Source organism: Lampris incognitus, chromosome 4 (genome assembly GCF_029633865.1).
Source record: "Lampris incognitus isolate fLamInc1 chromosome 4, fLamInc1.hap2, whole genome shotgun sequence".
In the NCBI taxonomy this organism is placed as follows: Eukaryota; Metazoa; Chordata; class Actinopteri; order Lampriformes; family Lampridae; genus Lampris; species Lampris incognitus.
The window spans coordinates 20,322,228-20,345,861 of NC_079214.1; the positions used below are offsets into that span (position 1 = coordinate 20,322,228).

At 43.2% G+C, this 23,634-nt stretch overlaps 1 protein-coding gene across 1 annotated transcript in view; it reads right to left on the bottom strand.

Moving 5' to 3' along the window:
- Positions 1 to 6,795: 6,795 nt before the first annotated feature.
- LOC130111985 (transmembrane protein 266-like) overlaps positions 6,796 to 23,634 on the bottom strand; it is a 57,076-nt gene continuing 40,237 nt past the window's right edge. The window contains exons 3-10 of the mRNA XM_056279295.1: positions 21,871 to 22,025; positions 20,206 to 20,279; positions 17,170 to 17,226; positions 16,904 to 17,042; positions 13,099 to 13,214; positions 11,171 to 11,366; positions 8,041 to 8,103; positions 6,796 to 7,436 (exon numbers count right to left, since the gene is read on the bottom strand). Of these exons, the coding sequence (XP_056135270.1) occupies positions 6,796 to 7,436; positions 8,041 to 8,103; positions 11,171 to 11,366; positions 13,099 to 13,214; positions 16,904 to 17,042; positions 17,170 to 17,226; positions 20,206 to 20,279; positions 21,871 to 22,025 (1,441 nt within the window). The remainder of the gene's footprint in view (positions 7,437 to 8,040; positions 8,104 to 11,170; positions 11,367 to 13,098; positions 13,215 to 16,903; positions 17,043 to 17,169; positions 17,227 to 20,205; positions 20,280 to 21,870; positions 22,026 to 23,634) is intronic.

The following is a 23,634-nucleotide window of genomic DNA, read 5'->3' on the forward strand; positions in this document are numbered from 1 at the left end:
CACAACTGTCACTGGGGGGGAAAATCATGACGTCGTGGAGGCTTTGCTGCGTTTGGTAAAGATCCAGATCCGCAGGTCTCCAGCGTTTCGGTCCTCATTACAACGAGGGTCTTATTTCTTGACGTAGTGAGCCGCGTTTGAATCTACTGTCACGTGGTTCTTGAACCTGTTAAAGATATGTGCTTAAACATTTTTGAAGTTAAATGGGCATGTATTCTGTAGCAGGCACTTTGCTACCTTCACCGAGGCCTTGAGAAACTCGGCAGCGAAGGCTATTCGCCCGCTGACAACAGTCAACATCCGGGTGCCCATCTCGTTCACCTGCCAGTACCACGTGGGTGCCGTTTTTGAACGGAAGTTGCTCTCACGTTCCCTCGTTTCCCGTGGAAACAGCTTTTTAGCGCGCTGCTTATTTTAATCATGTGTGTGGCGGGTGGTGCCACTTAGTTGAAATGAAGGAAGATAGAAGTGTCGACAAATCCTTGTTCGACAGGGCCGACAGACATATCCACATTTAATAGATGGTGTAACCGAGCTATTTTCTCGCCCGGTGCGGGATTCGATACGAGGTGTGTTGCACCACAAGGCGACATTACTAACCGCTCGGCTAAAGGGTCAGACCCTCCAGTCGATCGGCCAGTGGGTCATATTAGTAGTTTACAGTCGTCACCCTCTCCCGGAAGCGCGCCCTCGCGCTTTGTTATTCCCGCGCTCCGAAGAGACTTCTGAGGATCAGCACACTTCCGGATCCCGCCGATGCTACCAATGTAACCGAGCTACTGCACCACAAGGCGACATCACCAACCGCTCGGCTAAAGGATCAGATTCTCCAGTTGATCGGCCAGTGGGCCTTATTAGTACGGTTTACAATGGCATGTGACGGACTAGTCTCTAGTGGTGGGGATTTTACACGATCACCCAAAACTGTTCTGTGCGTTTTCACATTTTTTAGTTGATTCGTGGTTGGAGAGAAGTGTGTTGTGTTTTCACAAGCGATTTGTTGCCATTAACAAGAACCCCGAGGCGTCCATCGTCCAAGTTGGTGGTCCGTCTTCCAGTGTGGTTCGGAGGCCTTTTCGAGGTGAGGATTTGCCACGGTTGGTATGTAGCTTTTCAAACAATCCAAGTGTTTGTGAGGGTAAATGATGAGTCACGTTGCTAACTATGTTAGCTATGTGTGTGTTGTTACAGTTCACGGTGACATTTTCAGCCGTGTCTGTAATCTCTCAACTCCTCCTGAGGAGTCAGCCAGCCAGTCAGTTTGATGGCTAACTTACATATACAATTTTATTTAGCAGACGGCCGATTCACCTGACCTACATGTCGTGTGTGTGTGTGTGTGTGTGTGTGTGTGTGTGTGTGTGTCGGCCCCGTGATGGCCTATCGGCCTGTCCAGGCTCCAGGGTGTCTCCCCGCCTGCCGCCCAGTGACTGCTGGGATAGGCTCCAGCATCCCCGCGACCCCGAGAGCAGGATAAGCGGTTTGGACAGTGGATGGATGGATTTAGCAGACGCTTTTATCCAAAGCGACGTACATCTGAGAGTTAATACAACACAAGCAAGGATCTAGTCAGGAGACGACAACTCAAGTAAGTGGTAAAAAACAAACAAACAAAAATCAACAACCCAAAAACCTAAATTCAAGTCCGATAGGACACAGGTGTCAACAGGCAGTGCACTTTGGGTCTTTAGCTTCTTCTTAAAGATGGAGAGGGACTCGGCGGATCGAATGGAGTTTGGTAACTTGTTCCACCACCGGGGAACTACAGAAGAGAGGAGTCTGGCCAGTCGACTTAGGGCCCCGCTGTGGCGGAAGTGTCAGGCGTCTTTCACAGGCAGAGCGTCGTGAGCAGGACTGAGTCTAGACCTGAATGAGAGGGTTCAGGTAGGCGGGAGCCGTTTTATTTGCTGCTTTTTAAACGAGCATCAGGGTTTTGAATTTGATGCGGGCAGCAACTGGGAGCCAGCGGAGGGAACAGCGGAGTTGTTGTGTCTGGTTGGGTGGTGTTATTGCCCAAGTCTGACTTGTATGGTTGAGCACTAGTAGTTACGGTGCCTTTGAGAGGGGCGGGGAGCAGTGTGGTTTACGGCAAGGTGAAAAGTGTCGTGAGTTGATGTTGGTTAAGTAAAAGCTATAAACGTGGCTCCCGGTGTGGTCATTGACGGAACATAATAGGAGTGACGTGCTGTTTTGGGTTGGTGGAAGACCAGATCTGCTGCCGCGTTCTGGATCATACAGCATCTACATTTTGTTTTTCTTCAGGATATTCTGGCAGATATACTTATAATTCTAGCTAAAGGAGATCTTGCAGTGTTTTTATGCTCTCTCAAATGGCTTTTTAAACGAGTGTTTTCACCTTTATACACTTTGTAAAGACTGTCACAAAAATAGTGCAAAAAACCATGGTGCTGAATAAGGTTTGACAGCCGTATTATGGGCCCAAACAACACAACCCTGTGCATTTCACCATTGTGCTGAATAACACACTGTTTGTGGTCAAGATGAGGGGGGAAAAATGCAGCCCTGTTTAAAAAAAAAAGGATAAGGAAAAAAAACTCATTAGGGAGACTCCTGCCCTTGTCCACGCAGTCTTTTTAGATTCAGTCCTCAGTATATCTAATTCATGACGGCATTTAAAATTTCAGTGTTCATTTCATTTTGATTTGGAAATCATAGGGGATACGTCTTCTAACGTGACCCGTCACATGAGGCCCTCAGACATGTCCATCCTCTTTCCTTAAACGCTCTCGCTCGAGAGGTTGTTTTGTGTGTGTGTGTGTGTGTGTGTGTGTGTGTGTGTGTGTGTGTGTGTGTGTGTGTGTGTGTGTGTGTGTGTGTGTTTCCACAGCAAACTTGCGCTTCGGTGAAGTTGAAATATGTAGACACGATCTGAAGCAATTAACGTGTAACATTTTAATTCCAATTCATAGCACTGGTAAATTCATGTGCTGTGCCTTTGTAATAATAATAATGTGATGCAAAGATTTTAAACACCAACGGATCCAAATTGGATATTGGTAATGGTCATTTTAGTAGTATTGTGCTTCTAACATAGTTCACATATACTAAATTCTATGCAAGGAAGGAAGGAGGGACCAAATCTTGCAATACTTGAGAGCAACATTGAAGAACATCAGTTTCCATCTATTAATGAGACTGAAAACAACAATCATGTAATGTTAATGCAGATAAAGTGACTCCCTGTGAACGTTTCAATTATTAAGACAAGTGTCTAATGGTTGCTGTTAATTCACTTTGCTTTCTCTCTTAGTGTGACAGAAACTACCTACTGGGTCATTGGAGAGGTCCCAAAAGCAATTTACGTCTTACCATGTCTCATAAAAGTCTGCTCAGTCTCTCTGACTGTCAGAGTTGAACACTAACTCAGACTGTCCCTAAATGACATGTATTGACGAACTAGGTTGATATAAATCATTCAGACCAACTTTTCATGTACCCTTTAGCTGTCAACGAAAGACACTTGGCAGAATACGTGAAAAGCATATAGGTGTTAGCAAAACATAAAGCCTGGAAGATCCTTTTCACATTGATGCAAAACGCTTGATTGAAAAGCAGAGTAGCTCAGTGTGTAGCTGGAAGTGGGGGGCTGCACACTTTGGAGATGACTGCAAGTTAACACAACTCAATATTGGCTTTCACATTGATTTAGCTTTTCTTCCATCTTTTCATTTACATGCATTGTTAAGCTGGGCAGGATTCAAGTTCGAGCCAAGGCACGTCCACACTTGGGTTGAGACATTGATACAGAAGTGGCAGTGACAGATACTGGCCGAGCCACGGTTTGGCACCCACATTCAAATACACTCATTGTATGGGGCGCAAACCTAGCGGCTTCATCCATTTGCTCAGCCATAGTTCATTATTTATTTACTTGTCCATGGCGTGCAATCGCGCGTTGGTGTTTTAGTTAACTCCATTAAAGTGATGGGTATAGTAATTGCTAGCAGGTCACAGCTCCATGACCTAGATGGTTATCATCTTACGTGCATGCTCAGGTCTCACATAACTGCAATACAATCGGACAAGGCTACTGTAGCCAATGGCAAAAAGTAGGCCTTTTAGGGAGAGCAATTTCTTTCAAGAATACCCTACAAGTTTGCTTTGTATTTGCAGTCAGTTGTTAGTCTGTCTCAGAAATGACTAAAACACTGAAGAAGGGATCTCTTGCTCAAAAAGTCACAACACTGCATCTGTAAGGAAGTTACCTGGATGAGAATCCTGCCCTGGCACGTTTTGGATGATTCCAGTGCAGTTTGAAATAGTTTAGTATCGGTGCCTTTTTCTGATTGTATTTCTGTAATCTGACCATATGTCATAGTAAATATAATAAACATCTACTTTTTATCCCCAGTAAATCTACATTATTTAGAAGATGGTTATGATGTCACACTACAGTAAGTCGGAAAATGAAACAAGGACTCCTTGCCACAGTGTCTGCCTTAATTAACAGCACTTTTATCGAGTGATTTTTGTAGGAAACATGTATTCCCAGTATTTAGGACATAGTTCTTTGGATTGAGTTGCACGTTTGAAGCCAATTCCACCATCATGAAATATTCTGCAACATGTTCATTTTGCATAAAACTTTAGATCAGCATCCTCTGAGCATTTTGAAAAAGTTGGAGTAGCTATATACATGTCAAAAAGGTCGGCAAGCGATAGCGTGGCGGTCTACTCCATTGCCTACCAACACGGGAATCTCCAGTTTGAATCCCCGTGGTACCTCCGGCTTGGTCGGGAGTCCGTATAGACACAATTGGCCGTGTCTGCGGGTGGGAAGCTGGACGTGGGCATGTGTCTCGGTTGCTACACTAGCACCTCCTTTGGTCAGTCAGAGGGGGAACTGGGGGGAATAGCGTGATCCTCCCATGCGCTACGTCCCCCTGGTGAAATGCCTCACTGTCAGGTGAAAAGAAGCGGCTGGCGACTCCACATGTATTGGAGGAGGCATGTGGTAGTCTGCAGCCCTCCCCACATTGGCAGAGGGGGTGGAGCAGCGACTGGGACGGCTCGGAGAGCAGGGTGATTGGCTGGATACAATTGAGGAGAAAAAGGGGGAAAACCCCCCCCCAAAAAAAATGTCGGCAAGTGAATCCCTCCCCTTTCGATATGTGTGGAAACAACCCATGTGTGCCCTATCATTTACAAATACGTATAAGGCATTGGCAGAATTACAAGAAGCCTGGTTCCCCGTCATGATATGTGTGCATTGAAAGGCCATTTCCAAACACTTAGGAAAAACACTTCTCACTTTGGCTGCTTAACTGTCACAGTAATCATCATTAACAGCTGAACATTTTCTGGATTGTAATTTCGTAAACACTTGACAAGCAACAAAATGGTACAGTAGATTATCTTCTGAATTAATGATATCAGAGGAGGTAATTAGAGGGCTCAACTCTCCTCGCTGGACATTTATAATGACTGGAACAATTAGTAGTTGTTGCGACAACTCCTCCATTGTTAATAACCTTAAATAATTTACATGTTTCAGTGTGATATGCAAATAAGCAGTGACTAATGCAAAATTGCAGTACCGTACTGTGGTGTGATGCTGTAAAGCATCATTCAAAGGGGATAATGCATATGGTAAGAAGAATTTCCAATCTTTGTATTTTTAAGTGTAAGTGACTGTATGTTCCCTAATATGGTTTTATCATATCATTGTGCAATATCATTGGTACAGTTCCAAGTGATTTAAAATAACAGACAGTCAATAAGCTCCAAGTGGTTAAAGAAATACTCGTCTTTTATTTTTACCGTTTTTTTTTTATTCAAACGACAACACCTGCATTTGGCAAAGATTTCCTCCAAATTAAGTTTACAAAAATGCCTGTAAACATTAAAGTGCAAAGGATTGGCTTGCCATTTCAGGGTGCAACTCTTTTAAAGGTGCATGCTACGAGCACTCTGATCTAGTTTTACGTGGATAATCCAGAAACTTGCTTTTATTTCACCCAGACAGACGCATGTACCCTTCTTGACTTGAGTTCTTTCAAAAAATGCTGCTAAATAAATGTTGCTCTTGGTCTGCAGTTTCAAATCAGACATCAAAGACGGAGCGCTAGAAAGGCAAAGGGAAGAAATTGGCTGTTGGCATGGCTTACTTACCCAGTCCATGTACCCTGTGGTGGTATGACCAGAGAACTGCACAATGCATGTTAAAAGCCGTTAATACAAATCAAAAGGAACAAACTAAAAATGTCCTCAGAAAATTACACTCCGTCTTAGTACGGCCTAGAAATCAAAGAACAGAGAGAGCAGTCTATTGGTGCAAAACACTGTTCAGTATAGAGGTTTTGTAAAGTATTGGCTAGAAAAGGGCCCTTTGCTGGTTTCATTTCGTATTGAGTTCAGTACCTTTTGGACCTACTGAAAGAGGAAATTCCTGATGATGACTGTGTCTAAGCAAACATTTGTCTCCCCCTCACCAGAGTAGCGCTGTCTATGTTGTGCTATATCAAGGCATTTCTGTTTTTCAAAAAGCCTTAAGGACGAACAAGAGAAGTTATACAGGTTGGTAAAGGGCTAAAGGCCTAGCTCGAGTTTGTTCGGTCATTTCTGATATCAATAAGAAAAATCGGTGTCAGCTGGAAGGGAAGGCATTAAGCCTGTTCTGGGTTGACTATGGTTGGGTTTATGCAGCAACAAAAACATCTGATTTTTAACTTTACACGATGCTGAGCTCTTGACCCAGATCGGAACTGAGCCAACTGGGTTACAATTAGAAAATAAACAAAAAAATCCCATTTGTTGTGCCCCCTTAATTCCACCCTAAGTATCCGGCATGCGTCCCAGAGATGTGTCAGCTGGCCCGAGGAGCCGGTACTTCTCTTCCAGAGAGGGCCCGGTGCTGCTACCCTGAAGATGGATGAGGGGCTTGGTCTGCAGCAGCACACAGCCCCTCGTCTGTCCCCGCCTCTCCTCCTGGTTCCGGCGGTTGTAGATGTTGATCCTGTGCTCTAGTTCAGGGCTAGCATTGGCTGAGCCAGCAGGACTAGGGAGCTTCAGGTTGACAGGATCCACCACTAGACCCTTTTGGCCGAGGCAGGAATCCTCGGACAGGGAGGAGAGCAGCTCCTGCACAACCACGCTGGGGTCCCGGCATGGGGCCTGGCCTGAGTTGGAGGGAGGGCAGCAGCGCTGTGAGCTGTAGTTCAGGCTCAGGTCACGGGCTGTGCTGCCACTACAGTCCGTGGTGGATGAACCCAGGGTGTGGCTGCTAAGGCTGTGGGGGCGGATGGTCAGGCTGCTGCTAGACCGAGATACACTTGTAGAGGCATCGCTCATGGCACTCCCCACCCTCTCCATAGCCAGCAGGGGATTGGAGTGGATGGGGTTTGGATTGGTGGGGAGATGCACATCAATGGCTGCGGTGGTGATGACCCGAGTACCTGTGGCCGATGCTCCACCCTCTGGGGGAACAAGAGTGAAAATTCAGACAACAGAATTAGAATAACCTCACACACACACAACTATTTTGAAAGTGAATGATGCTCGTGTCCAAGGTTAAACGATTAAACTAAGAATTCGCACTTTGCAGCTCTCGTAACCGAAACAGCAACAGTGAGGAAAAGAACAAGATGATTTAAAATTAGTTCTGCCATTGGAAAAAAAAATGTATAAAGGAGAGGTTATTTTATTGTCAAGCTTGTTTGTTGTTTGAAGATTGAGGAAATAACTTAACATTCATATTTTTAGCTACAGACATGCAATTCAACAAGATATTTGATGCTAAGTATCAGGCAATCGGATAGGGTTGTGATAATGTAAACGTTGTATTCAGTAAATAGTGAGTTGCTTTAATAGCTCTGTTGCACCGCATGTAAGATATTTTCCCCGAAAAGTATTTTAAGGCTCAAAAATGTAGGTAAAATAGTGCAAATCTACACAGTATTTGATGCAACATACTGAATCCATCTAATACATAGTATATTTTTGATCGGTGTGTTTGTTTTGGTGTTCATCTGAGTTGTGTTTGTTTTTAATTTATTTATTAGGATGTTCAGGATCACTCACCAGCACTTGCCTCGCTGTAGTACTGGCTGATGTAGTTGTTCATGTCATCATGTACGACTGGATCTGAATAGAAAGAAAATGGGGGAGATTATATTTGAAATCATGCTTTGGTAAATAGATTTCTTAGTTATTACTACAGCTAACAGAATTATGGTAATGCATTTTAATGAGCTCTTATGGTTGATGTTTTGGGCAGTTTTGGTGGGAAAATCTTTTCATCTGAACTCATCACCATGCCCAATATTTTATATTTACCAATCTTTGTTCCATCTTGATTGCATACCTTCGTATTTCACAAGAACAGTGAAGAGACAGCAGGATACTAGATATTCATGTACTTACATGGCACATTAAAGTACATCATAGCAGGAAGTAATAAATCAAATCAAATCAGTACTATCACATCTCAATATGACAGCCATCCTCTTGACATAGTATATCTCCCATTCCCTGGTAAACCTCTTTTATTCTTCAGTTGCATTTTAAGTTGCAGCTGTTTTGTTTTTTTTACATTTGAAGTTGGTCTATAGTTACATCAGAATTTTAGCGGGACCAATTGGTCCGAACAGAATATTTCCCTTGTGACCACAGCTCAGTATGGATCTACCACACATCTAACCCCCTGGGCCACACGTACTTTATGGACAAGTCTCAGACTCACACCAGCTTACACTGTGCATTAGCCGCACCTCAGTGCACGTGGAGTAAAAATGGGACACGGACAGGCTGGAGGAGAGGACAGGATGGGGGCTGGGGGGGGGCTCAGAAAGAGAGAGTGAGAGCTCTTTGTTCAGACCCCCATCGCTCCAGTCTAGCGGGCTTCAGAGTACATGGTGAATGGCTCTAATCTGTTCTACTCCTCTCCCGGCTTGATTGGTCTCTGAGCTCGCTGTCCGCCGGCTGAGTGGGAGCCCAAAGTACCCTGAGTGCTAACCCCTGTCCCCTGGGACACGCCACAGACTCTTGACGGGTAATTTCATTTATTTTTCAGCCTAAAATATTAATCCCAGAGCCACCCCTGGAGAGGGAGCATTGCACTCAGTAAAACAAGGCCGAGACAATCACTCCACAATTAATAACACATGAGTTTCAGAAAAGAGAATGGACCGTCCAGCATGCATAACAGGCTCTCCTCATCTTTCTGTGATAGTCGCGCTATCAGTGTGTCATTCGCCTGTGGAAATGGACAGGTAGCATGCAAAGGTTATTTTAGCTCCTTTCTAAATCATGTGTACTGGTGGGGTAAAAAGTGCTGGGTCATGGGTGAAACTGGACGGAATCAGGCTCTGTTGACATGATGGATTAAAACAAAATACTCCAAACTACAGGATGGACATGAACCAAATTTATCGTTCATTTTGCATGATTCACAAATGTGAAAAAAGCATTTTGGTAAAAGCTCAATCTTTGAAGAAATCAGATACTAAATTGAATACCTAGCATGCAAAGCGTTCTCTTCACTTTTCTTTACATTAAGACTGCGGAAGATGTTGGCTCCCCTTTCATCTGACTCATTGATCAATGTTGAAAAACGCAGGATGTTCTTAAAATTTACACCATTTTTTACCTTAAGGAGACAAAACCATCGATCGCCTGAGAAGTTCACTCTATTCACAACTTGTTCCTGACATTCAATGTCAGGTTCCCAAATCAATGGTCTGGTCATGATCCTTGCTTTGTACCTGCCAATTCTCCACCAGCCAAAGGGACTGAGGAGCTGACTATCTTGATAAGAATGAATGACATTTTGATGGCACCCTTCGGGTGATAGTGAAAGAATCACAGGCTGCTCTGTCTTGCTCTCATAAAGGCCACAGTCTGCCCAGAGAGCCCTGTGGCCTGTTGACCGTGTTTTTGTGAAAAGCTCCACTTGCTTCTGAGAGCCAGATTTCCCACTATCCCCTTGGGGTGGAAGTGTGGCTGCTGTGGAGCCTCCTGGTGCCCTATTGTGGTTTGCAGGTGAAAGGGAACAGATGTTCACAGGGGCCCACACTCTCAAAACGACAAGGCCCAATGCACAGAGCACTCTGTACCTGAAATAGCCCAAGTGGTCTGGGCTGGGCAGGGCTAGCCAGAGGCGGGTGGGGTGGGGGGGTCGGCAGCAAAAGATATAGTTGGGGCAAGACAGATGCCCATGCGAGCTGATGTGGTGTGCAAGAACATGCTTGTTTTCCCCAGGATTCACCAGATCCTAAAAGCTTTTTTGCCCTTGTATTGATCCAGTAGTGCCTGCGGTCAGATGGGTGTTATGTGTGAGCATGGAGGGGCTAAGAGGCTGGCCTCGAAGTTGCTCCAGGGCTACCTCTCCAATAAGCTGAACACTGCTTCGGCATCCGATTCACCCGATGTAACAACGTTTTGGACTTTTTGTCCCCCATAATTATGTACATACGCTACGCTGCACCTCTCAGTGTGTCAAGCTCTTCTCTGAAGCAAACACTATGCCTTGCATGGCACATAATAACCAAAGCTACCATCATTTTGTGCCACAATTTTTTTTTTTTTTTTGGTATGAGACTGTTCAGTTTGTGAAGTGACATTTTGTTGTCCTTTTATTGCATTATTACAGTGGTTTGCACAAAGCAGCTGGTTCATATCAGACTTTGTACAACTTTATTAATGGGATTAAGAGATTGAAAGGATATTTCACATCTCCAGCAATATAGTTTTCACTTTCTGAAATTAAATTCTATCAATATAGTATATGCAATTATACAATTTGAACCATCTAAGTTTTAGGTATGTTGAGGAAATCTATCTATCTATCTATCTATCTATCTATCTATCTATCTATCTATCTATCTATCTATCTATCTATCTATCTATCTATCTATCTATCTATCTATAGTGTTTGAAATATATTTTCATATAATGTAGATCTCATATAATCATATAATATCAAAATACAACATTTTTTTAAACTTAACTGTTAGCAAATATCATAACTTTGCAATTAGGTTTAACTAGCTGCAAAATAAATTCCAAAACTCACATATAGCCATCACATTCCATAAAGCTAATTTCTCCAGAACAACTTGAGGACTCATTGTCATCATTCTGCAGCCTAACCTTTGGTACCTATGCAATCCCCAAAGAAAAATAAACGTATGACACAGTAACCATAATATACCTGCAGTGGCCCTGGGCTCTCTAGGGTTCCTCTGGCCACCCTCATCATCAGACTCCCCAGGAGCCAGACCCTCCACCACCTGGAAGTCACTGCCCTGCTTGCCCCACACGTGGTGGATCTGCATGGCTGCTTCACGCTCTGCCGCCAAGTCCAAGTCCTGCTGAGCCAGATGGGCCCTCAGCTGCCGGATCTCAAACTGCATACCGTGTGTGTGTGTGTGTGTGTGTGTGTGTGTGTGTGTGTGTGAGAGGTTGTGAGCAAACGGGGCAAGGCAAAAACAAAATGCAGGGGTGAGATGTTCAGAGAGAGAGAGAGGGATATTGGCGGTGGGTTGAGCCGCAGGAGGGCGATGATAGAGGGTGAATGGGTGGGAGACAGGGGAAGGAAAATGGAAATAATAAGGAAGAGAGAAGGATAGGAGAGAAACGGAAGATAAGGTCAAAATGTATAGGGTTATATTTAACACAAAATGCATATGAGGGAGAATTTTACCACCTTTAATTTTAGCACATACTGTAGCACGATAACAATACTGAAAAGGACTATGCTTTGCCTAAATTGTCCCACACCATTCATTTTGGCTTTGTACAGTGAAACACAATATGTCGAGTGTAATTTAGGACCATGACACCTTGACAGGTGTCCACGTGCATTTGTCTCAGAAGAATCCACAGTGTGGCCACAATGTTCTGAGAGATGGTCTGAAAATTAGGTCTTTTTAGAAGTTCAGTGCCTCAATAGGCTTGGATCAATGATTTTTATTGGGCTTTAACCGCGCCTGACAGCTCATATTGACAAACATCAGGGCAAATTACAGGGGAACTGCTTTCAACATTTTTCTCAGTATTCAGTCATGTTCTGAGTATTTTGTACAACATCTATCATTGATGTTCCAATGTGGCTTCTCTGTATTGATTTCGAGGTCTTGGACCTTGGAGATAAGGGGAATTCTAATAGTAATTGCTTCTGTTGACAAGAAACCCTTGCATGCAGTCTGGCAAACTTCCTTTGCTATATCAATAAAACAGGGAGGGGAAAATCGTAGCACCACCATTTAACATAAACTATTCTGTACACTTTTGAGCCCTGACAACTAGTGTTTGATTCCATACATACAAGAGCTTCAACAAAAGCCTTTTAAAGTTTTTGATTTTTTTTCCCCTTTGCAAATTTCTACCCATGTATTTTGGCATTGTGAATGTCAAAACCTTGTTTGACAAGCGCAGGCAAAAACAGCTTCAGCTGAGTGGTGCTTCAAGTATGTGATGCATTGCTGCCCTCTACTGTTCATTTAGGAAATGACTCACTATTCTGGTAAAAATCAGTTTATACCTGTATAAATATACTGGGTGGGTTATTGGTATATCCAAGTACCGTGAATACTATCCACACAATCTTCATGGAAGGAATGGTGGCAACGCCATACAGACTAAACCGTATGTAAAACTTATCTAAAAGACATTTTACAATTAACACTGAATACTTTTACCTGGGGAATTAAAAGCATGCAGTCTGATCCAAATATGCAGAGCAATGTGCAGGCTTACTTTAAAAGAAATGCAAAAACATTGTTTTTAGGATACATCTAAAGCAAATACAGACTGGGATGAACTCTAAAAGCTAATCTAAGGTTAATATTTGAGGGTTGGTCCCTATTTTCTACTTGAAAAATTCAGCATCGTAGAAAACCCAATGATATATCTAATGTAAATAGGATCATTGAAGCCTATTCTTTCATAGCAAACTCTAACAATAAATCTAAGGTGGCAGTTTTAGTGGATAATTAGGGCTTGTTTGAAGGGGAAGTGCGACGGCTTCGGCGTTCTTGTTCCCCCATCTAGTTCACAAGCTAACTAAGGATAAATCTCGGGCGTGTGGGGAATTACATGCTGAGTGTTAAGATGAATCTGAAGTGTTTGGGTGCTCACAGCCTGTTCCTGGCAGATCTGTGTAAGCCGCTCTAGCTGCTCCTCCCTCACGGCCTTTGTCTTCTCACACTGCTGGATCTCCAGTTCCATCTCAACCTTAACCTGTAAGACATAAGCTAGGGGAAGCAACCGGGAGGATGACAGACAGTCAGAGAGAGAGAGAGAGAAATTTTTTGACATTTACTGACATTCAGGCTCTACCGTTCATGTGTCTTGTTACTGACAGAATAGGCTGACATAACATTAACTCAAAACTCTTTAGGATACTTCATCTTTTGATTATAACGTGAGCAAAAAACTCCCGTATAATGTTGAGTGTCGATAAATCTCAACAATATCAAAGATGGTAAAAGGATGTTTTCCAGGAGGGAAGGCAACTTCCAGTAAAACGCAAGACACTTTATTTTTGCCATTTTATTCTCTGTCTTTAGCCCATCCTATTGTATAGGAGCAGTGGGCAGCTGCAGCACCCGCAGACCAACTCCAGTTCTTCTTTCAATTGCCTTGGTCAGGGGCACAGACAGGAGTATTAACCGTAACATGCATGTCTTTTTGATGGTGGGAGGAAACTGGAGCAACCAGAGGAAACCCACGCGGACACGGGGGAGAATATGCAAACTCCACACAGAAAGGACCAAGGACGGCCTGGGGTTCGAACTCAGGACCTTCTTGCTGTGAGACAACAGTGCTAACCACTAGGCCACCGTGCCCCCCCCCCCATTTTTTCCCCAAGTTTGTTGCAATAGAAGACTTTTGCTCTTATTGAAATCTCCATAGGTGGCACGTTGGTGCAGTAGTTAGCGTGGTCGCCTCACAGCGAGAAGGTCCTGAGTTCGAACCCCGGGGTTTTCCAACCTTGGGGGTCATCCCAGATCGTTCTCTGTGTGGCGTTTGTATGTTCTCCCTGTGTCTGCATGGGTTTCCTCCAGGTGCTCCGGTTTCCTCCCACAGTCCAAAGACATGTAGGTCAGGTGAATCGGCCATACTAAATTTGTCCCTAGGTGTGAATGTGTCGGCCCAGGGTTGGACTGGCAGCCTGTCCAGGGTGTCTCCCTGCCTGCCGCCTAATGACTGCTGGGATAGGCTCCAGCATCCCGCGACCTGAATTTGGACAATCAGCTTAGATAATGGATGGATGAAATCTCTATACAACAATAGCCTTTTGGAAAATAAGAATATTCCGCTATAGAGAGACTCCCCTCCTCCCAGCCAACCAGAAATATGTCTTTGGTAAGTAAATAAGGACACAACACATGTCAAGGTTAGCGAGTCACTAGTAAGTTAGCCTATGGCTTTGCTCTAAACCAGGCTTTAATCACAGATGCAAATTGATGGAGTGATTAAGTCCCTGTTCATCACACAATGTGTAGTGATCCCTGCTACACCTCTAAAGTCGATTAACGGCTGTGTCATATTGTCCACCATTCAGTTTCCATCAGGCATCATTGGATAACGCCACGTAATTAACACATATGCCATACCTGCTGTATGTGTTGATAGTCGAGAACAACAAAACTGTCCTTGTTTCAATCCTGGAAATATTCTCACCCCAGGCCATATCTCAACGTCTCTTGTCAACACAGTTTGGAGAGAATTAATCCTTCACACCGCTCTGCCATCACATGTGTATTGTGAGTCAGTTATTGGACATCACACAAAGTAATCCTGTGTATTCTGATTGGTCAAGTAGTTGGAAGTAACGTAGGTGTCGGCAAAACACAACTGTATATAATTTTGGTTGGATTTTTATCTTTGTTCTTATTAATTATACTGTACTTTGTGAGATACTGGACTACTTGCCCTTTGGCTCAAAAACCTAATGTTGAAAGAAGCTGACCAAAAATAGGGAGGTCACAACCTACTACTACTAATAGCAATCTTCAGATGCTCTTTGTACATATTTATAGTTTTTTTGTGAATATAAGTCAGGGGTCGGATGGAAGAGGGGGCTCATACTTTGCATGAGAAGCTCAATCAGATGATTATTAGCCAGCTGTCCAATATGTGCATAATACTAAGGAAGGCAAGTCAAAAAGTGGCTGACACAATTTGAGTGTGACTCTGTGTGTTTGAACAAACATGCATGTGTACCCATGTATGCACACTGTCACACATACATTTCTGTACATACGTAAATACAGTGGGAGTTCTGTGTATCATGTATATGTGTGCTCTTTTGTGCCCCTGCACACTGTGTCTTTGCATGAAACAATGGGTGTATGAGTGTGCCTGTGTGAATGCAATGTACATTTGGGTATTTGTGTGGGGTTTCCATGTGTGTGTGTTTGCAAACATGGGTGTGTATGCATGATATGCTGCCTTGTTTCCCCTGCACTCTAAAAACTGATATTCAACCTGTTAGGGCTCACTTGCTACTGTACATTAAGATGTCAGAGTTTTGGAGTTGCAAATGAAATCACACTTTTTTTCCCTCACACACAAGTACACAAATCAGTAAAGAAGATGTCAAACACAGTACCCTTGCATGATCTGCAAGCAAGAAATCATCAGTGTTACACGTGTATGTGGCCATTGGTGTAACTGGAAAAAAAAACACTTGGGTCTTTTTGGTTCATTTTTGGTCTGTGGTCTCAGGATAGACTAAGAATACGATAGCTTTACTCCTATTCTAGCCAACTGTAGAGTCTGAGGAAACATAGGGAGATGTTATACTTTACATTTTATACTTTATATACTTTTCACTGGAAATGAACAAATGATATACTGTGTTTTGTGTATGGGCTGATCCTGCATGCAGCTTGAGGTGCCCATTGAGAGGGTGACCTCCTAGCAGATATCGACCCAGCCTGCATTAACATAGGGGAGAACAGCCACTATATTCATTATGGCCTCTCTGAATCTGCTTAACCAGCCCCTTAAGATCAATACAAGTTAGAGTGGCAGCAATTTGCTCTGAGGGGTGATCAATAGTTATATTGTTCTGAATAGTAAATAATTTGTATAATCATGGAGAGAATGAGGTCATTTAGTCATTGCAGGGCCAGCTGGTTAACAATAATGTGCGGTGTTTGTCTGGACAATGCCTTCAATTAAATGATATACGTAATTTTAACATTTGGCTCACAGATTAATCTGATGAAGGAACCCACTACTTACGTTAGCAAGAAATGGCCCTTTGCATCAACTCTGGACTTAAGTTAGAACTGAACAAGTCATCTAATCGTGCAACTGTGTTAAAGTTTAAGCATGCCCACTAACAAAGCTTATTTTCCATGGTTGCCATTGGCGGTTTATTTTTTTACAGTTCACTCTACTACTACTACTACTTTCAGCTGCTCCCGTTAGGGGTCGCCACAGTGGATCATCCGTTTCCACCTCTTCCTGTCCTCTGCACCTTCCTCTGTCACACCAGCCACCTGCATGTCTTCCCTCACCACATCCATAAACCTCCTCTTTGGCCTTCCTCTTTTCCTCTTCCCTGGCAGCTCCATATTCAGCATCCTTCTCCCAATATACCCAGCATCTCTCCTCCACACATGTCCAAGCCATCTCGATCTTGCCTCTCTTGCTTTGTCTCCAAACCGTCCAACTTGAGTGGTCCCTCTAATATAATCATTCCTAATCCTGTCCTTCTTCGTCACTCCCAGTGAAAATCTTAGCATCTCCAGCTCTGCCTCCTGTCTTTCCGTCAGTGCCATTGTCTCCAAACCATATAACATAGCTGGTGTCACAACAATCTTGTAAACCTTCCCTTTAACTTTACAGTTCACTCCATTTTTTAAAAATAGTAAAATACTACTCAAAAGTGCTATTTTAACACATTTAAGTCTTTGGCTTGCCTCACCATCAATGATTCTCTTGACCCTCCAGATACGAAGAGTGATGATAAGGCTGATGGCATCCCACGGGCTGCTGGGCCCATTGGCCACTGTGGAGGCCACCATGGGAGCCAAGGACAGCACAATGACAGCACCGTCAAATACCTAAGGGATACATATACACATAGTTTAGATGCATACACATGCATATGCATGTAAAACATGCTAAAAAAATATATTTTGTGTTTATCATTCAGTTGGTGTACGTTTTGGTGAAACACAAGCACCTTACCTCAACTTTGTTCTCAATGTAGTCCCAAATCCCAAGCACTACAATTCTAAACACAGTCTGTAGAAGGAAGACCAAAACAGAGAATAAAAGTGTGTGAGAGAGAGAGAGAGAGAGAGAGAGAGAGAGAGAGAGAGAGAGAGAGAGAGAGAGAGAGAGAGAGAGAGAGAGAGAGAGAGAGAGAGAGAGAGAGAGAGAGAGAGAGAGAGAGAGAGAGAGAGGTGCCGTATTTCCCAGACTACAAGTTGCAAAAAACACGTTGTGAGGGAAAAAAAAAACATATATAAATCACTTCGGTGTATAAGTCGCATTTATATGGTGGTACCATAGAAATTGAATGACAACAGAACAGAGATTCCAATTCAAATCAACATAGGATGGTCAGAGCCGCCGCAGCCATTTGAATTGCTGTCATTGCAAAGAACTGTGACTGTTGTAGTGGGCCAACTTCCGTATAAACTTATATATAAAAAATATATATATATTGTCGTTATAAGCATTCTTATAACACCAGCATTCTCCCGGGAAGCCAGAGCCAGCATCTTGATAACGTAACTCGCGCAAGAAAAACTTGGCCCATAGGAATGCACTGGATACAACTTCGTGGTGCCGGACAAGAAAATTTCAGTGACATCATGTCCCCAGCACGATTTCATAGATTAAATTTCGTGACTATGACACAAAATCTCATGATACCGGGGGTGGTACATTATTTTTTCAATTGATTCACAAAATTAAACGGTGCTATCTAGTGGCCTTACTTGAAATGCAGCGCATTTGTCTGACAAAATTACATCCTATAAATCCATCCATCCACTATCCAAACTGCTTATCCTGCTCTCAGGGTCACGGGGATGCTGGAGCCTATCCCAGCAGTCATTGGGCGGCAGGCGGGGAGACACCCTGGACAGGCTGCCGGGCCGATTGTATAAATTGCTTTGGAATATAAATAGCAGGGCCAGCCAGATGAGTACAAAAAAACAAAACAGCAATTTATAGTCCAGGACATACGGTAAGTAACAGATAAGGGGAGATACTGCAATACGTGTGGTGTTTTCTCATTTTCAGATGGTGTTATATTTGACACATCCTTTGCCAAAATAGATGACAGATGTAAAACCATGAGAACGTTATCTTTTTTGCTCAAGTCACTCCGTTCATACCTGCACACATACTAGCTGCACATGCGGGCAATGTGTCAACCCTTTAGTCTAGACATTCTTTACAAGTATTCATATACTATCACTAAACTGATAATAATAACTATATTAATATTAAGAAGAATAATAACAGAAGAATAGGAAGAAGGAAAATTATTTTCTCACTTAAGAAATTCACTGATTCAAAGTGCTAATGTTGTGTTAATCTATACAATTTATATTATCATTTTATGATAAATGTTTCAATTGATATACAGTCTATTATATAAAATCATACAGTACCACTCATTTGCTGTTGTGCTAATTTGGTAATTTATTTTTCTTAACAGAGCTCTGAAGCATTTTACTAAAAGCAGACACTCCCAACAGCTATACGTATTAATCTTACTTTGCAACAGCTCTTTTATGAAGCTTGTATTGGTGGGGGGAAATCAATCCTAGATATTGATCCCACACTTACGGATGTACAGCATACCACTTGTCATCTGATCTCACACCTATCTCCACTGTGCTCCACAAATGTTGTCGGTTGCAGGATCCTGTGTTGAGTGGGACCATTGATTTACCCTCCAATTTGCATGAGGTGTCATGTAAAAGTGGCTCAGCTAATCCCGCAAAGTGAGGCACATGCCCGACAACAGTGCTGGTGTAAGTGAGAAGTGCCGTTGCCCCACCTTACAACACTGGAGTGCTGTTTTGTGATTGGTGCAGAGTGACCAACTGGTGACATGCTAGATCTACCCAACACCACTCCCAGATGGCAGTGTTCTTCTATGGTGTCAGGGGGTGATGTGTTGGGATGGATTGTATCACTGTAACCTCATCTCCACTGCTCATTAAACTCAACTTTAATTATTACTCCTGCCGGCTCAGTGGTAATTAATGTTTGGTTTAGGGAATCGCAGCTGAAGTCAGGGTAATTTGTTAGCACCAAAGTAGGGGCCTGTCGGCCAAAATCTCCCTCCTGCACTTTATATAAATATATATGACATACATATAGAGGGTTTTTTTTCACAGTTATGCACGGGACAAAATATTGCTCTCAGTGAGTCAAACTTTACGACATTTGATTATAATAACGTGGGATTTCTAGGGTGGAAATCTTAACCCTCTAGGTAGTTAGTTTTCGGGCTACAGCCAAATTCTTACCTGCCTAAATCTGAATGGGGGCTGATGGAGAAGGTTATGTAGATGAGATAACTGAGGTCTGGACCTGTTCTATCCACTGTGAAAGGCACAGTTTAAGAATGATTTGAACAGATGTTTCCTGCAGGTGCTCCGGTTTCCTCCCACAGTCCAAAGACATGTAGGTCAGGTGAATCGGTTATACTAAATTGTCCCTAGGTGTGAATGTGTGTCGGCCTTGTGATGGCCTGGCGGCCTGTCTAGGGTGTCTCCCCGCCTGCCGCCCTATGACTGCTGGGATAGGCTCCAGCATCCCTGCGATCCTGAGAGCAGGATCAACGGTTTGGATAATGGGTGGATGGATGAGCAGATGTTTCAGGATACCTTGCTTGCTCTGTGACTTATAAAATGCAGAAGCTACCATGGTTGTGCTTTTCAATGTATTAATTACACTATTGTAGGACTATATTAACAGAGTTTCAACAGTATTTTTAGCTTCTTGACCACCTACATGTGTTGAATCTTGGCTTCAGTGTTTAGAAAAGTGTGAACCCCTGCAGGTACAGACAATTAAGGCTGCAATGTTAAATGTATATTACTTCAGCTCAGCCATTGCACCTAAAAGAACTGCTTTTAAAAATGAACTGCACTGGGTTTTGGTCAAATGCCATTACTAAAAGCTACTTTAGAAGCAATGCCAATTTGTGAATAAATAGTGGTTTTGAATCAGGGGTCCACAACAGTTGAGGCTTACCTCTGAAAAGAAGAGGGAGAGGATGATAAGGCTGATCCAGTGGATAATGCTGGCAAACTGGAAAGCATTGGCAACTGGTAAGAGAAGAGATAGGACCAATGTGAGCCTGCAAGTTACATGAAATTAGAATACAGACTTGAAAGTCCGAGTCAGCATTTTATCTTAAAGAAAAATAAACCTTCCTTCATTTCGTCTTTGTGTCAATTATGTCATGCTTTTTTGGAAATATAATTCCTTGTGTTCTGTTTTAAATAATTTTAGGAGAAGGAAGCACCCCCCCCCCCCACACACACACACACTGTCAGCCTGAAACATTTCTTCCATTCTTCATTTATGCCTTTTCCCATTGCCTCTGCTCATTGCTTGGCTCTACATCTGACCATTAGCATTTTTATCCCTTCCCATATCTCAGACTCCATCCATTAATCCACACTGCCGACCTGTACCTCTCCATCTCCCCTGTCACTAATCTCTTTGTGTGTTAGTCTCGCTCCCCTGCTCCCTTACTCCCATTCACTACCGCCCCATCGCCCACTCCTCCATTTGTCTTATGGGACTGGCAGCGGCCGAAGCTCTGGATTGTAATACATCTGAAGTGACTGGTGTCCCAGGGTGCCTGGAGCGAGACTCAGGTATCATTTAAGACTTGCACCTCCTGGATGCAGACCCATAATCGATGGGGACGTGTGCCTGCTGCCACTGACGATGGACTTGGTTCATTATCACTTCTCCCCATCACTCTCCATCAAATGCATTTGCCGTCCACCAACATCAGTTCCTCCCTGACCGGCAAGACTACAAACAGTGAGAGTGAGATGGGAGGAGTGAAGAGTGTGTTGCTCCTTATGTATCTGTTGGGAGTAGGCTTGTTTTTATTCTGCCAGGGCACGCTGGTTATTGTTGATTTAATGGCAGTAATCTCATTCTGAAGGACCCTCAAGATGACTGATAAGGATCCTTAAGGAAGACTGATACAGGTTATGATTTGTGTTTGAGTACCACAGTTAAGGGGTTCAGTTTCTCAGTGTGATATAAGTGGACCTCATCTCAGCCACGTCTAAGCCAGATCTCAGACTGATGGGGTCTGTTTAGTGACAATTGCCTTCTTGTGCAAGACTATATCAAGCCATCATTGTGCATCATAACTCATTACTAAATGATCTGCCATTAAGTTAGATGAAAAATAATGTTACATCCATGTAGATGAAATAAACTGTGCAATATTCTGAGCCAATGATACAGACGTTAAATGGTACTACAGTTTATGTGTACAACATTTATCTGGCCGTGCATGTGACAGGATGTTATGCCGTTGTTCCTTATGTATGTTTGAGTTATCGACATTGACGTCATGCTATTTGCAAATCCCTGTCCTTCCTGCCAGTAGCCAGAAATTCTTTCTTCATTTTCTCTCCTCTGGGGAGGCTCAGAGTGAAGGGTCAGCTACAAAACAGCATTTTGGAGCTGGCGGGAATTAAACATCTTGCTCGACGACACATCAGCTCTTAACGCAAACCGGTCCGGAAGAGCTGCACAGTGGTCAGCGCCGGACACCTTCCATGTGTATTGTGTCACAGTTCTGAAAAGAAGTATGCATGCTCAACAAACCTCCCCTCACTCAACAAAGGTAAGAAGAAGAAACGGGCAGCCATGCAAACCACTTGCATTGAAGGAGCTTTGTGTCTATGAGCAGTTCCAAGGCCAGGAAGAGCACCACCAGGATGACACAGGCCACCAGGATACAGTTGAAGCCAGCACTGAGCAGACACACCTGCCACAGGGCCACCCGACGTCCACAGCATGGCTTCAGCCAGTTGGACCTGAGGGGAGGATGAGACGGCCACAAAGACCGAATTAGTGAAAAGCGAGTGACCCTTCTCAAGCCTCTAACCTCTCACCACAACATGTAATGTGATAACTGTATTTCTGGCCAAATTTCAACAGTTTTTTTCTGGAAGTTCAAAAATTCTTAACCTGTAAAGCTTTTCAGTAAATAAAGTCATCCAGTGATATATCCGTATTTTATGACGTGGTTCCCCTCAAAGGGCCAATAATGCTCGTTGTTCCTACAGATGTCAGTTATTAAATAATTATAACTGCTAAATAATATTGAATATTGTTTCCATATACTGGATGCTTTCAATCTATCCCTCAATGTGTTGGAGCAAAACTCTTTAACATTTGGATGATTTAATCAAGTCGTTTGTAGCATTCTCGGCAGTGACCAACAGAGGGCAGTAGTGGACACTTGTGGAGGTTGATGGCATTGGTCTTTGTAAAGGGATGAGTGTGGTCAGAGACCGCATTGAGAGAGAAAGGGACAGTGAACCTCTGTGAGCTAGTGACTTTTCACTCAGTCCCATATGTGAGTGGAATAGTAATTCTGTCTCTTTTTAGATGGCAATGAAGGGATGCACTGTAGAGGATGCGCGTTCCCTAAAGAGCCAAGGTTTCCCACTTAGCAATATTAAAGTATGATGATATCTGTACATGATCAAGCATCAACACATCCAGTTGAGAACCAGTTGTTCTGCTAGGTTTGAACTTAAATACTGACCGCACCTGCTCACATTGAGGAGGGAAAAGTAACTTGCGGGTGACAGGAACTCACACCATGAACACAAAGCAGCCTCTGAAGAATCAACACCACAATATTCACATGCAATAGTCATACTATTGCAAAGGATGCAATGCAAGGCGGATTGGGCCCATCAGTCTTGTTAGGCTAAAACTCTTGTTGCTTAGAAAACGAAATCTGGCAAGGTCCGCTTATGACTAATCCTACAGAGACATCTTCTAGCACGTCTGCAAAACATAATTAAGTCTAATTTAATGACTTTTTGGACAACTGCCTTATTTCCCCCTCTACAATCATCCTAATCATTGCTAGTATGATAAATTCTTTGCAAATGGAGCTTTGAAAGTTAAAAGCTGCATATAGCTGGTGAAATTGTGATTCCTTTTTATTCTTTACTATTGCAATATATACATACCACAAAAAAACAACACTATCACAATGCTGATTTTTCTTTTTTTTGCAATATCATTCAGCCCAACCTACAACTACAGTATGATTCTCCCTGTCACAGACCAACTGCTAGAGGTTGGCAGTGGGAGCTGAGAAAAACGATGCCTCTCACCAGCTCTCCAGCTGGAGTGGAAAGTTGGCTTTGCCCACTACCTTTCCCTTCTCCCCATGCACTGGCATGAAGGAGAGTTACTGGCAGAGCACACCTCTCCTCTGATCACGTCTTCATCCCCTGCATGGTGCTAATATGAGCTGAGACAGTGGCACAGAATGGCTATATTTTCACTAGAGCAAAAAAAAAGAGGGCAAAAACAAACATTTTTACCACAATAATCGTGGATTTTAAAGTAGATATTTAGCGTGTATAATAACTATGCTTTGCTAACTTCAACGTCCGCATC